Source organism: Melanostigma gelatinosum (assembly GCF_949748355.1).
Source record: "Melanostigma gelatinosum genome assembly, chromosome: 3".
In the NCBI taxonomy this organism is placed as follows: Eukaryota; Metazoa; Chordata; class Actinopteri; order Perciformes; family Zoarcidae; genus Melanostigma; species Melanostigma gelatinosum.
The window spans coordinates 17,085,163-17,101,349 of NC_136636.1; the positions used below are offsets into that span (position 1 = coordinate 17,085,163).

Sequence of the window (16,187 nt, forward strand, 5' to 3'; positions counted from 1 at the left end):
CCTACTAACGGCATGGACAGCTGTATTTGCTGCATATTTGAGGTATAGCTGTTCCCAGAAGGGACTCTGGGGGATTAGGTGAGACAAAAAGACGCCTGTGTTGGCTCCTGACCTTGTAAGGCCTCCTTGGCACGGTCCAGCTCCTGCTCCTTGTCACCCAGCTGCACTCGGAGCTCTGTGGCTGAGAGCAGATTGGCAGAGCAGCCTCCCTGGGTCTCCTCCAGGTCTTTACTCAACATGTCCTTCATTTGCCTCAGCAGGTGGACCTCCTCTTGAAGCTGGACCACCTCCTCACGCAACAACACTGAGGGAGAAAGAGCGAGAGAGAGAGTTTGGGAATTTAGAGTGTGCAGAAGAGGAATGAAGAAACTGCGAGTGCAGGATTGAGAATATGAAATCACGAGAGAGGAGAAACTAAGAAGAAGCAAAAGATGAAATAGATAAGAAGAGGCTTTTCTTGGGCTGAATTTGAGTCCAGTGAGGGAACCAGCAACAGAGGAACAATATCTCATCATGATTGATATTGCACACATAAGGGTACACGGGTTGTTATGGAAGAATGGACTCTTTTTACAGAGACAAATGACACATCACAGCCAAAACATTCAACTTCACTGTAAAATCTACAGCCTGATGATAAATGCTTAATTCAACACCAAAAGCATGTTATGACACCTTAATAGCATACAAGATACAAGCATACAAGAGAACAATTATTGAAGTAATTTATTAACTTCTACAAATATGCAGATTTGCTTCTTCTCTACATGACTACAAACGCAATATCTTCAAGTTTTGGATAATTTTCTCGGACAAAATTACAAATTTGAGATCAGCAACTTGTGATTAGCATAAAACTTAAAACTCTCGGGATCATCAAAGTCACCAAGACAATGAATGTTTGGACCACATTGCAAAGCTCATGCACAACGGACCACCTCAATCAGTAAGCTTCATCCTCTGGGGATCATGAATGTCTGCAGAAGACTTCACTGCAATCCATCCGCTTGTGTACATCCTTGGACACAAGTTGTGGAACCAACCGACCTTCAAACACATGGCATGCCTATATGGACGGCTGCTTGCGTGGCTGAAAAATACAACGAGTAAAAAAAGTAGACTGTGCCCTTAATTTTATGCAGATCCCTACAAGACTCCATGTAAAATTATGCAAAATTCAAGAGCAAGCGTGTATGCAACAAAGTGTGTAAGTGTGTGTGTGTGTGTGTGCACATTTTGAGACTCAGAGAAAAGAAAGGAGGTCTCTGCAGGCCTGCAGCCAGACCTCGTGGGGCTGCAGCACTCCGATAAGAGAGGAAGGGACAGTGCATCGGTCTCTGTCGACTCAGGACTATGGAATCACACCGGGCAGCTCTGTGCTGCATGTCACAAAAAGAGTTTGCTTCCCTGAGAGAGCAATCGTTTAAAGCAGACTAAATCCGCGTATTCATCTGCTTACCTACAGGCTTTCCTATATTTGTCGCGGGAAGCCCAGCTGCTGCTTTTTATGCCACTGGACAGAAGTGTGCATTTTCTAGGTGCTTTATTGTGTTTGGCTTAATCTGCAACTCTAAACAGGATGTTTAAATGATCAGCTGCTCTTGCTGTGATGGGAAGAGCATTTGTGTTGAGCAGAGAATTGATGAGTCTTTTCCTCCTTTTTTCACTTGCTTAAGTATATTAAGTATAATCACATATACAACATTGGCTTGTGTGACATTATCTACTTTAGGTAAATTTAAAACTGTGTTATAATTGTGTCTTGATGAGTCTTTGAGATAGATTTGGTGAGAAATGTGTCTAATTTGCAGATAAATCAGTTATAGCATAACTGCATAATTCTCCCAAATCCAATTTTGCATTAATTTCCAGCCTCATCCCCTCATTCACTAATATACACCGACCCACAAACATACACACATACGTAGGTATAGAAAAACACACAATCTCTTCTCATGGATTTCTTGCTCGTCGAATTGTGAAATCAGGGCAAAGAAAACTTCCAGAGATCTTTTAATCCTCCCTGAAGTTGTCGCCATATTACCTTTAAGAAATGTGTGAAGGGACTCACAGAAAAGCTGCGTCATTGCACACTGACTTGCGTTAAAGCTACACCGATATGGCACATCTACCAATAGATAACGTGCCTCCACATGCACTGTTTCATGCAATCTAAAAGGCTATTTTAATTGACAGGAGTCATATAAACGGGACACTGCAGTCTACACTCTGTTTCCATCTGGGCTCTCTCGGCTCGGACCCTGGAGCGGTTGTGCAGTGAGCCTGGTCAAGCTATTAAGAGTCCTTCTACAGAAGGCGAGAAGCCCACTCTTCTTCGTATTCAGCTGTGGCCCATTCTATTAATTTCTCATCCAAGCCTGATTAAAGTGTCCATCACAGCCAGTGAGGTCTAGGCCATCACTCCCAGTCCCTTCCCCTACGCATAGCAGAGCCTTCACAAGCCAGCATAGACACACACACACACACACACCCACACACACACACACACAGAAAGAGCTGTGGACGGGTGTGTAGTGGCTGTTGGCTCATGATTAGGCCTGAAAGAAAGCAGAGGCATCGCTCTCTGCTTGGCAAAGGGAAAGAGGGACCTGGAAATGTGTGGATTGGTGGTCAAAGACCAGAACTAGCCTCCTCTGAAGCGTATGCAGGATTAAAGTTAAGCTATTTATATACATGAATGATCAAAGATGCTTAATGTGAGCTGTGTTGGAATATTGAGTTTGGATGTTAAATTGAAAGTTTTTGTTCTTGTTGCAAAAACTCTGTCGTTAAAATGTCAAAAGCAGTTTCAGACGAACTATTCTCACTGCATCTGAATTGCTTGGCTCTCATCATAAATCAAACACTTTCCAAACAGGCAACTTTACAGAAAGTGAACTGACGTGCAGTTGGCGAGCTTCATTCATCGTTTGCCTGATCTGAACCAGAGACATTGCTTCCTTGATTCAGTCGAGTATTGTGAGCTTCTTTTCACCAAATAACAAAAGAATATTTGTTGATATAATGTACTGTCGTACTGTTCTCTATGCAAGTTTCTGTGTCTGAGATGTCTTTCGCCCCAGTGAGATCAGGGTGAATGGAATTCTATTTGTGCTTCCCAAAGCACTGAATCATTGTAGGGCTGCAGCTTAGGATTTTTATTTATTAATAATGTGCCAATTAAGATCACAGTTCATCAAATATTTGAACAGTCTATAACATGTCGGAAAATAGTGAAAATAGGTAATAGTGGCTTTGTCCAAGTGTCCAAGTGTCCAAGTGTGTGGATCAGTCCAAAACCCCAAAATATCCAGTCTACAATGACAGAGAAAAGCAGTAAAAGCAGTAAAATACACTACCTCTTTTATGTGTACATGTATATTTGCCTAAAAATGACTAAAACAACTAATCGTAATTACTTGCAAGTTATTTTTGTGTTGATAGACTAATTTAATATTTGACAAATTGTCCAAGCTCTGAAAAGTTTCATTCAAAAAGCGTCAACAGTAAAGCTCTATCCATAAACAATGTCCCTATTACTCTGGATAGTCTACAGACCTCACTGTCAACAGTCTGTATGGCCAAAGAAACTATAATTACTATCATGGGTTCGCTGTTGCAGTCAAGCGAATGACATCAGCTGACAGGAAGTAAACATGGACCCAAGCCGTTGCCTAGCAATGCCATTCCATTGAAACAGACGACAAAGAGTAGATGCAGTGGAAACTGTTGACATGGCGGTTTGTGGATGATTCAGAATAACGTTGTGACAAACAGCAGAATTCTCAGAACCACATAACTTAAAACCTGGACAAGCAAAACTAAACCTGTCTGCACGGCTTGATGCCTCCACAGAGTAAGTGAGAAAATACATGTATTTACTACAATCACAACATAATAACAAACACTGATTCAATGGACCGGAGTCCAAAGCAAAACCATGAAGATACTATCTGGGTAATATAAGATTGAGGGCGGTGTCAAATATCTCCAAAGTGACAGCAGCCAACTGTTCTGCCCTGAGGAGTTACGATGTGCGTGGCTGTCACTTTTACACCTCGGCCTCCCTGATAATTAAAATCCGTGTCATTTTAGTGAGTACAGTGATTCCGCTCAGCGCAACACAAAGCCAGAAGCGATGCTGTCTTTCCCTCGCTCAGGTACAGCAACTGATAGTGTGATAACAAGGTCATACACTATTTTTGAAACTGTACGACTGTATGTAGACATAGAGCGCTGCAATAACAATATGTTTAATAGAAGTCTGTGAACAGCCAAATCATATTAAAACTGTCTTGGAGGAGTTTCAAGAGCAAGAAACAAATCTTCAACCTGTTTCTATTACCTTGAAATACCTGCTGAAATGTCTTGGCTGTGTAATAACAATAATAAACAGCCAACTTGTTTCTTCCAAGATGGCGCCGCAGAAGAAGGCTGCCTCGATGTGTTGGTGCGCATTGTTTTTTGTTGTTTTTGTCGTTGATTGTTATTAAATGTTACGCACCTCCCGTCATGTCAAATTCCTTGTATGTTCAACATACAATGGCAATAAACGGTTTCTGATTCTGATTCTGGTAATAAACACCTTTTTTTTTAAACAGGTGCTTTAACCCTTACATTTGTTTTGCCGCAGTACAGCCCTTGTAAACAAACACACCCATTGACATACACTGCTGCTGTGTGACAGACATGCCGAGGTAGGAAAGGAAGGCTGCTTGATCTGGTTTAACAGCTTCAGCTTCCCTGGAGCAATGATATTCACAGATCACTGCTCAAGATATGACTGTGAAAACTGCTCTTTAAATATAGTACAGGTTTGGGATTTGTTTTTAATTTCCTCAACTGACGTTTTCTCCTTCACACTTTTCACTGTTTCCCTCTTGCCTGCTGGCTCCTGGTATTGGTGTACAGCTGTAATATGCTATCTGTAAGGGGGAGAGAGCTGGTGTGTGTGTGAGTGGAGTGTTCAGGGGAATTGGAGCTTAAGGATGAAAACAGGAATGGCTTTCTACAGGAAATGCTACGATATTTTTGGCTGTAGCATTGCAGGGTTTGGAGCTCATACAGCAAGACGTCAAAGCAACGCCATTTAATGTTGCATTTCTCTCACAAATTACAATGCAGCAAATAATTAAATCACCAAACACAGGAACACCAATATCAAAGTTTTCTCGAAACAAAATTAGAAGCAACATGACAAATTTTCACTGGGGATGTTAAGCAGCAAGACAACAAAAGCTTTTCTGTAACTCGCTGATATGACCATGAGCTGTTTCAAACAACAAGGAAAGTCTTTAAAATGATTCATCAAAGTCTCCCTTTAAGCCACCGAGAACGAACCAATTAGAAAACTAAAAACTTGTTTCCCAGGACAGCGGAATTTGGAAACATTATGTGAACATCAAGTGAATGCCTGCAATGCAGGTAATCGTGTTGACTCAAACTGTCAGCCTCCTTGAAGGGAAGCGCGCCAGCGCCGTGACGACCTGTGAGCTAAATCATACAGTGGCCACTTGAACTAACTAGCTCCTGCTTATGTTTACCTCAACGACACAATAAGTCACATTCTAACTCTACAATAATGTGACGTCACAACGAGAGTCTTTTCATCCAAATCTACTGGGAGTTTACATTAATGTGAGCTTTGTATTTTGAGTCCTGCACACAGTTAAAAACTAGAATTGAAGATGATGGCTGGACAGAAAAACTCAAACAAAAATATACCAACAGCTGCAAAGGAAAGCTAGCTAAAGCGTACACTGTATAAGCTTTAAAAATAAAATTCACTAATTGTTAATTAATCAAAATTCTGGTCAAATGACGACAAGCAACAGAGGCCAAGACTATCGTCTGCATGGTTGATCTACACAGTATATTGCAAATTAGGTTACAAATTACATGTGCAGGTCCATCACACTGTACCAAATGGGTTAAATGTGTATCAACTAATTAAGTGATGAAACGTATCATGGTCAACATTAAACATTTTCTAATTCATTGCACTGCCTACAGACATGCACTTATGAAATGAAGTGGACGAGGCAGAGATGAAAAGCAAACCCGTTTCACTCAAAAGTCACATGTACACAGTTTGGAGAACACCTGAAGGCAAACCAAGAGTCTTTGGCATTATATATGTAATAGGTTATATTATCGATACAGTTATGAGCATATATTCATCATTATATTGGTGAAGTGTGTTCCCCTGTTGCTGGTGGGTGATTTTAATTGCGTTTGTGTGGACGTGCATGTGTATTTTTGAAAGCCGTCTCTGCGCTGTATTATGAGAGAAGCATATGTCTGCTGAGCTCTGTCCTCCGCTGATGACAGCATAAAGATCAGTTGAGTTTTCTCTGGGAGAAGACATCAGTCTGCTTCAGCTCTTGATTAAACTCATGGTGCAAGTAACACTATAGCCTTGACAGGCAGGAAAGATGGAGCGTGGATGGACTGAAATAAACTCTGCAAGTTGTGTATCGACGACGAGCGTGCAATAAGCCTCATCTTATTCATAATCTGTGTTGCTTTAGAGTGTTTCCGCATATGATACTCAGTCTGTCTCAAGAGAATTAAGCTGCACAGAAGATAATATGTACCGGTAATAATATAGTACGGATAGCACTTGTCACCGCAAATCGTCTATTTAAAGGTACGCCTTGATGTCTCCAACCTTACCTTTTGTTTTTAGCCCTGCTAGCGGCGCGGCCCGATGGATGACAATGTCGATTTTAGTTGAAATATCTCAACAGCTAATAGATTGGTTGAAATCGAACAACTTTGTAGATTCCCTGACCTTTAATCTTGCACCTCTAGCAGTTAAAAATTTCAGTTTATCTGCATACCTACAAACACTGCTAATTAGAAAATGTTAGCATACTCCAACGCTTAACTTAGACAACGAACACGGTAAACATTAAACCTGCTAAACATCAGCATGTTAGCGCCATCATTGTGAGCAATTTACCGTTCAAGCATTTAGCTCAAAACAGGGCTCCCGTACAGCCGGACAGAGCTCCCAGCAGGGCCGTAAACTCTGGCTACAAAATCAGGAAGCCAAGCTGACAAAAAACAAAACTCTTGTACAACTAGTCCAAATTTTGTGAAACTGATAAAACTTAAAAGAAACATCCTAGGATCCCTGAGTACTCTGTGTTGGGATCTAAAGGAGCGTGTTTGGGTTATCAGCATTTAAGAAACTGAATTCTTGACATCAATAGAATTATTGATGTATGTAACAATTATTAATGATTATTAATAAAAACGGGGCACCACCCTGCGAACAGGGACCAATAACCAAACGATAAAACTAAGTCTCATAATTAGTAGTCACTCATAATGTCAATAGTCTGCGTATGACTACACATTCAGTGACAGTGAAGGTTTTTAAGTTCGAGCACCGGCTACTACATACAGTCTTATCAAATACATATGCACAAGTAATCACAGACGACTGCTCCTGAAAGTATAACAGAGTTTATTGAATCAAAATAATAAATGATCAAATCAATTAATATTGCAACCAACAAACATTATCATACAATTTTATATGCCTAAACTAAAGAATGAATAAAATGGATGAGGGTGTATGTCTGTGTGTGTATGTGTATGTGTATGTGTGTGGGTCTGTGGGTGAACAGGAAGGAGTCTTACAGCTACGCTAAAGACTACAAAGATGGCGGCGTCGAGTGACGCTGGCCAAAGGGGAGGGGCCTTAAGAACTACAGCTAGAAACTACAAAGATGGCGGAGTCGAGGGACCCGGACAAAATGGCAGAATGGGGCTGCTGTGCGTAATTCACGTTTGCCTGGGCAGCACGTGATGTGAGGCGCTCGTTTGAACGAGGTTCCCCCAGGAGTAGAACTAGGAGCTATGTGTATGTGCGTGTTTCGTGAAAGGAGGAAAGAGAAAAAAGGTGGGGGCTCATGAATCAGACTTCTGCGCGCGGTGCGCGTTGTAGTGAGCCTGAGTTGGCTGGCTCTATCACGCATAAATATACCGCTGTCGTCTTGAGAACTGCCGGTAACTTATGCCGTGATAAACCACGCACCTCAGCTCGCTCACCGAGTCGAGTTAATGAAAAAAGAACTTCCACACGGAGTGGAAGACAATGAATGAAAGTAATCAAAATAAATCCCAAGCAAACAGTCATAGTTGATACACGAATACAGCGGAGCTTCTCTGCTCCGTAATGATTGCGTAATACCTCAATATCACGCGACAGTCTTAAACACACAAAAACACGGGAATATCAACATATAAATGAATGGCCTGAATTAAACTTAAGTTAATTTAAGCTAAGCTATGCCCAAATGCCAAGAATCTTACTTGTAGATGCTTCGTTGCAACGTTGAAGGGTTCGTGAGCAAAGTTGTCCTTTTTCTTCGAGAGGAAGGGGGGGGTGCTTCTCAGCGCGGCGTTGAGCTGGCGCTGTTTCGGTCTGTCGTGGCGTGGCTCGGCTGGAGCAAACGCAGACGTGATCTGTCCTCGCGGCAGGGAGGGTGATCTAATTTCGGCTGACGGCGTGCGTCTTACCGGGAATCGTCGGTGAAGGAGGGAGGCGTTGTCGTCTTTCCTTCGCCGGAATGTGTGCACCAAAAGAAAAAGAAACAAAAAGCGCTGAACTGATCGCTGAAGCAGATTCGTTATCGCGGGCTGTTTCATCCAGCGAAACGGCTTGTCAGGGTTTGAGTAGGGTTGAAGGGCCGTTGCTTCCTCGTGGCCTCGTCGTGCTGGAGGGGGGGGAGGAGAGGCCGATGTGTCTTCATGCGTCCAGGACGAAGGTCCGGGCGAAGAGAGCGGTTGTGTGCCTCCTAACTCAACCGAGGTCGAAGGGGGAAAGCCATGAGGTGTGAACTAAAAACAGTTTTATAGAACATCGGCTGAACCACAGGGGTCCTGGGGTCTCCTGGCTCTCGGCCAATGAGATTGCCGCGGTTACCATGGTTATTTGGGGGGGGGGACTTCACACCTGAGTGTGAAATCCCTTTGCTCTCCTCAAACTACAAATCAGGATGAGACCTTTGCTTGACAAAGTGAAGGCCTGATTGTCTTTGTCCACAGCACATGTTTAAGCCATATGCCAGAGCCCAACATCCCCCCTTTGTTCTGAAGAGCGAGGTGTTGGCTTCGGTCGTTAGAGCAAACCAAGGGCTGGCATGTGCATCCATGTGGTGGGGAAACCTGAAGAGGTGAGACAGTCCAAGTGTTCCTGAGACCAAAAGCAGTGGTTAAAACAGGCAGTGTTCATTGTTCATAGAGTTCAAGGTTCATAGTGGTCAAGTTCATGGTGTTCAAGTTCAGAGTTCATTGGCATCTGGGCAGATGACTAAGGTGGCATCTGGGCAGATGACTTTAACTACTTCTACCTACATCTACTATCATACACAATTCAAATCATAGGTGAGCAAAACATTATTCCCAAATAATTCAATCGCTATTATGATGTTGTGATAATCTAGCATTGCGGCATAGTGTCAAAGAAAGTAACAACCCAAATAAAACAAAAACAAAACACAAAAGAGAGAGAAGGTAAGAATAGAAAGACAAGAAGCAGGTGAGGGGCAAACAGTGGTTACTGGTTCAACTCCTAGACAGGACTGGAGTCCGTCGGCGGAGCAGTCGTAGGTTGGCTACGTGGTGTTATGAATAGGAGGGAATCCAGTTAGTCTGTCGCTTCTGGATCTATTAGTACATGATATGTGCGTCTACCTCTCTCTAATCGGTAGATTTAGAGCGAGTCCTGTGTCTAAGTTTTAGAATCTATCGATATTGGAGTTGCGTTGCCAAGACTATAGGCCAGAGGTACCTGTGAGGGTTGCATAACAGTAGTGGTAGCAGATTTACAGATTTCATTAGCACAGCTAGTGTGACTAGCTAGGCTGGTCTCTCGCTGCTTCAGCTGTTGACAGCTGAGCCTTCTCGGATGAGGTCCTGGGTTAAATCTGACTGCTACGGCAGAGGTTATGTCTTCTTTGGTTACTTCTGGTAGAGTCTATAAAGCATGCAAAGGGTTCTCTATGAGAGTGGAGCATCAGTTTACAGTCGCAATGGTTTGTCAGGTCATGCAACTGTTCTGGTTGAAGTTGGATGTGTTAGCGGTTAGTGCATGTCTACAGGGTGAGTTGGAGCATGCAGTTAAACGTTAGTAGTCAATAGTAAGCTGCCATTCTGCCGGTTGGTTTCGGCACTGGCGAGATTAGAGTGTACTTCCTGTGAAGTGCATCTCTCTAAATTTCTGTTCTCAGAGGTCCACCCCCCTCGCGCTGTTCAAGTGGCGAGGGCGGATATCCCCACGTTACCGTCAGCACTCAGGGAAACGTCGCGAACAGTTTCACTCTGGAGTGTGTCATGGCGGGCTGGTGATATCTCCCTCCCCCCCACCCTCCTAATTAGAGATGGAGCCAGGTCCGGCGCACAGGTCAAGTTCAGTTACCTACGGCACTGGCGACTTGACAGGCCCGGGTGATGACTCGGCTGAAAGAAGGCGGTGGCTTCGTTGAACGAGCTGGAGGTGGATCATGCTGAGAGAGCAGGAGAAGAAGGCTTAGTTGACGAAAGATCTTACGAGCTAGGGTGCTCGAAAGGGCCTCTAAGGTTGTGGCTTCCTAGAGGTGTATGCGAAAAGGTGGGGGAACACATGAGGCTCGTTTCTGACCCGGAGTCGGGTAGAGCAAGAGTGTTATGACCCCCCAGTAGGACTGAAGAATATGTATAGATTTATACATAACGGGCATTGCCTTTGCGAACAAGGTCGCCCAAGAAGGTTGAAGAACAAGGTGCGAAATGGGAGTGGTCGTTTCCGGAAGTGTGCTGAGTTCTCTTCCCCCCCCCCTACCATGTCGACTTGGCAGCAGGGGGAAAGGTCACTTGGCTTAGTCAGGTGGGCTGCGAGTCAGCGTTACCTGATGTGTTGCCCTTGAGGGCGTCTTTCACCCGCCTGGTTCCGTTGGTCTTTCGACCGCCAGGGTCGTCTGTTCCTCGGGGGTGAACAGGGCTCGCTAGGCCAAGTCCTCTCGTCGTCTTCCAACGCTAGGTCGGAGTCGCTCGACTGTTGGATGCCTAAGACTATGGCGGTGTCTTCGTGCCGATTTGTCGGCCGTCCGCGTGTCTCCCATGCAAGTTGCGCGTATTTCCTAATCTCTGGCATGGTGAGGTTACTCGTTCTGCAGTGCATAGTAACAGCGTATCTCACGTTGTCGTGGAGATTGTGCAAGAATAGCGACTTGAAGGCATGGTCTTCTTCTAGACCTGGGGCGTTACGTCCTTGGAAGTACGCAGATCTCCAGCGGCTGAAGTAGTCTCTCGGAGACTGTAGCCTTTCCTGGGAAATGGCAAAGGCGCCGAGGGTGGCAGAAGCTGGGTCGTTGTACAAGGAGTACTCCTCCCTAAGGGCGTGACAAAGGGATGAATAGCAGTCGCGGATGCTCGGCTGGAGCGTTTCCATGAAAGCGTGGACGCTTCGCGCTGTGGTTTTCCACACTAGCTTTAGCTTTTCGCGCGATGAGGGGCGCGATAGGTCGAGGAGGCAGCGATCGATCTCCCTTAGGTAGTCATCGATGCTCGAGTCGTGATTATCGGGATTAAAGCACTCTACGTCTTTTGCCAGAGACTCAATCTGTCGAGTGCGCAGGCCTCCAAGGTTGATGGGGCCTGAGTCGTCTGAGTCTCCATACTCGCGATGGTGGTAACGACGATCATCCTCCCTCCCTGAGGGGGATGGGGTCAGTTCTTGTCGCGCGCGTGAACTGCGTGGAGGATTGCGTTCGCCTGAGGTGGTTTTGAAGCCACCTGGGCCGACTAGGACCTGGTGTTGGTCCTCTCTCCTCCTGGTTGGGGATGTCGCTTTCAAGAAATGCAAGGTGGTTCGGGTCTCGGGGAATGAGGGAGCCGAGACCAAGAAATGACTGGGCTGAAAGGCTCGGTAGGGGGTAGCAGTACCTACCGGGGTTGCTGGAACACCTTGAAGCGCTTTCAGTTTGTCATCACTCTCTGATGCTTTAGAGAGTTTTAGGTTGACCTCTCTGAGGTCACTGCGCAGGCTACTATTTTCTGACTGTAGGGCTCTACAGTCACGTGACAACTCCTGAACCTCTGTTCGGAGTGTCCAGATCTCGCGTTGCTGCTCGTCGCTCTGTGCCCGGGTTCGGGCAGCTTGCAGCTGCATTTTCTGATGGTAGATGAGCAGTATTTCGCCGATTACGTCCTGAATCAGGCGCTCTCTGTTACCTGCTGGGTTATTTACATAAGCCACCAGCTGCTCTAATTGCTCGTCGCATAGGACAGCAGTGTATTTTGCAAAGTACTCTCTTTCCTTTGCTGTGAGTCCGAGGACATCAGCCACCGCATCTCGTAATGCGGTGTCTTCTGGAGCTACAGCTCCAGGAATGGGGGATTTCTCGTTGCTCATTCTCTCTAATGAGCACGACTCCCAGTGGTTGTTAATTCCCTAGTGTTAGAACGGAAACTGTTAGTGTTTACGGTTCATGCAGTGAAATGTCTAGTTCTGTAACTTAGGATTTCTACTGTTAGATGTTAATTACTGTTAGTGTTACGGTTCATGCAGGCGCACAGTGAAATGTCTAGCTCTGTGACTTACGTTTCTACTGTTGCTGCTCTGAGGTATCACTACTGCTTTGCAGCCAGAGGTGCGAAAATGCTAATGTGGTTTAGCACTTTGGGCCTGTGACAGCTGTGTGTAACTTCTTTGGAGGGATTTAAGAAAACAAGCAAGGTATTACAAATAAACGATCAAATCTACTACACAGCTGGCTGTTAGTTTAAGAAATGAAACGAATAATTAAACCTGGAAACGAAATAAAATTTCGAGAAGGGAATTAAAGATTAAGATTAAAAATCTGGATTTAAAATCAAAAATTTAATTACAATAAGACAAGATTTTGAAGATCAAAGCCTACCTATTTTGGGAAATAAGTTTCAGGAATTTGGATCATTCAAAAGAAGAAAAAAAATAATTTTTCGAAAAAAAATATTTTTTGGAAAATTAATTATTCAAAAATAATTATGGATTAATGTGCATATATACTGTAACAAAACTGGAATAACGTAGCCTCACACGGGGCACCATTATGTTGGGATCTAAAGGAGCGTGTTTGGGTTATCAGCATTTAAGAAACTGAATTCTTGACATCAATAGAATTATTGATGTATGTAACAATTATTAATGATTATTAATAAAAACGGGGCACCACCCTGCGAACAGGGACCAATAACCAAACGATAAAACTAAGTCTCATAATTAGTAGTCACTCATAATGTCAATAGTCTGCGTATGACTACACATTCAGTGACAGTGAAGGTTTTTAAGTTCGAGCACCGGCTACTACATACAGTCTTATCAAATACATATGCACAAGTAATCACAGACGACTGCTCCTGAAAGTATAACAGAGTTTATTGAATCAAAATAATAAATGATCAAATCAATTAATATTGCAACCAACAAACATTATCATACAATTTTATATGCCTAAACTAAAGAATGAATAAAATGGATGAGGGTGTATGTCTGTGTGTGTATGTGTATGTGTATGTGTGTGGGTCTGTGGGTGAACAGGAAGGAGTCTTACAGCTACGCTAAAGACTACAAAGATGGCGGCGTCGAGTGACGCTGGCCAAAGGGGAGGGGCCTTAAGAACTACAGCTAGAAACTACAAAGATGGCGGAGTCGAGGGACCCGGACAAAATGGCAGAATGGGGCTGCTGTGCGTAATTCACGTTTGCCTGGGCAGCACGTGATGTGAGGCGCTCGTTTGAACGAGGTTCCCCCAGGAGTAGAACTAGGAGCTATGTGTATGTGCGTGTTTCGTGAAAGGAGGAAAGAGAAAAAAGGTGGGGGCTCATGAATCAGACTTCTGCGCGCGGTGCGCGTTGTAGTGAGCCTGAGTTGGCTGGCTCTATCACGCATAAATATACCGCTGTCGTCTTGAGAACTGCCGGTAACTTATGCCGTGATAAACCACGCACCTCAGCTCGCTCACCGAGTCGAGTTAATGAAAAAAGAACTTCCACACGGAGTGGAAGACAATGAATGAAAGTAATCAAAATAAATCCCAAGCAAACAGTCATAGTTGATACACGAATACAGCGGAGCTTCTCTGCTCCGTAATGATTGCGTAATACCTCAATATCACGCGACAGTCTTAAACACACAAAAACACGGGAATATCAACATATAAATGAATGGCCTGAATTAAACTTAAGTTAATTTAAGCTAAGCTATGCCCAAATGCCAAGAATCTTACTTGTAGATGCTTCGTTGCAACGTTGAAGGGTTCGTGAGCAAAGTTGTCCTTTTTCTTCGAGAGGAAGGGGGGGGGGTGCTTCTCAGCGCGGCGTTGAGCTGGCGCTGTTTCGGTCTGTCGTGGCGTGGCTCGGCTGGAGCAAACGCAGACGTGATCTGTCCTCGCGGCAGGGAGGGTGATCTAATTTCGGCTGACGGCGTGCGTCTTACCGGGAATCGTCGGTGAAGGAGGGAGGCGTTGTCGTCTTTCCTTCGCCGGAATGTGTGTACCAAAAGAAAAAGAAACAAAAAGCGCTGAACTGATCGCTGAAGCAGATTCGTTATCGCGGGCTGTTTCATCCAGCGAAACGGCTTGTCAGGGTTTGAGTAGGGTTGAAGGGCCGTTGCTTCCTCGTGGCCTCGTCGTGCTGGAGGGGGGGGAGGAGAGGCCGATGTGTCTTCATGCGTCCAGGACGAAGGTCCGGGCGAAGAGAGCGGTTGTGTGCCTCCTAACTCAACCGAGGTCGAAGGGGGAAAGCCATGAGGTGTGAACTAAAAACAGTTTTATAGAACATCGGCTGAACCACAGGGGTCCTGGGGTCTCCTGGCTCTCGGCCAATGAGATTGCCGCGGTTACCATGGTTATTTGGGGGGGGGGACTTCACACCTGAGTGTGAAATCCCTTTGCTCTCCTCAAACTACAAATCAGGATGAGACCTTTGCTTGACAAAGTGAAGGCCTGATTGTCTTTGTCCACAGCACATGTTTAAGCCATATGCCAGAGCCCAACATCTGTTTACAACTCGAGACAAAAGGACAGCCAAAATATCCCAAAAGTCCCAAAAGCATAAAATGAGCATGAAACCCAAATCTGACGGAAAGACAGAAAGGAGGGACAGCCAGAGAAAAGACTGCAACTGAGGCTTCACAAATAAACCCATTAATTCTGTCAGCAGCTACCTGCTGAGTCTCAAATGAGGCTGGGTGGGTGGGTAGCAGATGTAGGCTGCAGCGATTAGGGGCTTCTTTTAAATCATCGGCAGGCTTAAGTTTAGCATCTTCATTGTTCATTTCTGCTCCAGTCAAAGGAGGAACTTATGCACTAGTCACTAGTGGAACAGAGGTTTTGGACCTGCTTGGGTTGTTGGGTATATTTCACATGCTTAAGGTACAAACAGCGGTGAAAGCAGTGACAAGCCTCCATCTCATGTAGGAGACAGTGATGTTAATAGGTTTTCAATTTTCCAGGGGTGGTCATTTGAGTGAGTCTGAAAATGTAATGTAACTAAGACAGTGCTGTCCTCTGAACATCTGGTGAAAAAACTAAATGGCACAAATATTTTTGCAGCAGGGGGCTTTTAGTCTCGCAGATCAGCAGTTTGCTGTTCGAGCGTTGCAGAGAAGAAATTAACCGTAAAGTTGTTTTGTGCTATCAAATGTACAGTGTCTCGCACACAATCTCACACACGCACACGCACACGCACACACACACACACACACACACGCACACACGCACACACGCACACACACTCTTGAAAATAATCTGGCGCCTCTGATTATCGGGGAAGAAACAGAGTGTGCCCATCAATGATGAATCTACTGCGTTCTTTCCGATTTGAATGCCTCAGAGATGCCGGACGCTTACCCAGCAACATCACTGAGGAGACTAAACAGAACCCGGAGCAAACACATAATTCCTGATGCCTTGAAACACTGAGACTCCAAGCACTCCATGTTCTGCATCCTGAAAAGAACCTGCATGTAAGGGTCAGGTCAATTTCCTACTCTGGGTATTGCACTGCCTCTCTATAATACATATGGCGATAAATAATGCATGTTGCTGGCTCTCAAACCTACCTGACCAGAGTATTCACCACTTAATGGTAATTCATGGCGGTATATGCAGACAAAATATCACTTGCTGGTTCAGTATCTATAAAATTCTAAT

The 16,187-nt window shown here is 44.6% G+C and overlaps 1 protein-coding gene across 5 annotated transcripts in view; it reads right to left on the reverse strand.

The window, feature by feature from the left end:
* kaznb (kazrin, periplakin interacting protein b) overlaps window positions 1-16,187 on the reverse strand; it is a 93,754-nt gene that overhangs the window by 13,397 nt on the left and 64,170 nt on the right. For all 5 annotated transcript variants that reach the window (XR_013771861.1, XM_079265376.1, XM_079265377.1 and 2 more), the window contains one exon: window positions 113-304. Coding sequence is in view for 4 of the 5 variants with exons in the window: in XM_079265376.1 (XP_079121502.1) it covers window positions 113-304 (192 nt within the window). In the remaining variant the exon portion in view is untranslated. The remainder of the gene's footprint in view (window positions 1-112; window positions 305-16,187) is intronic.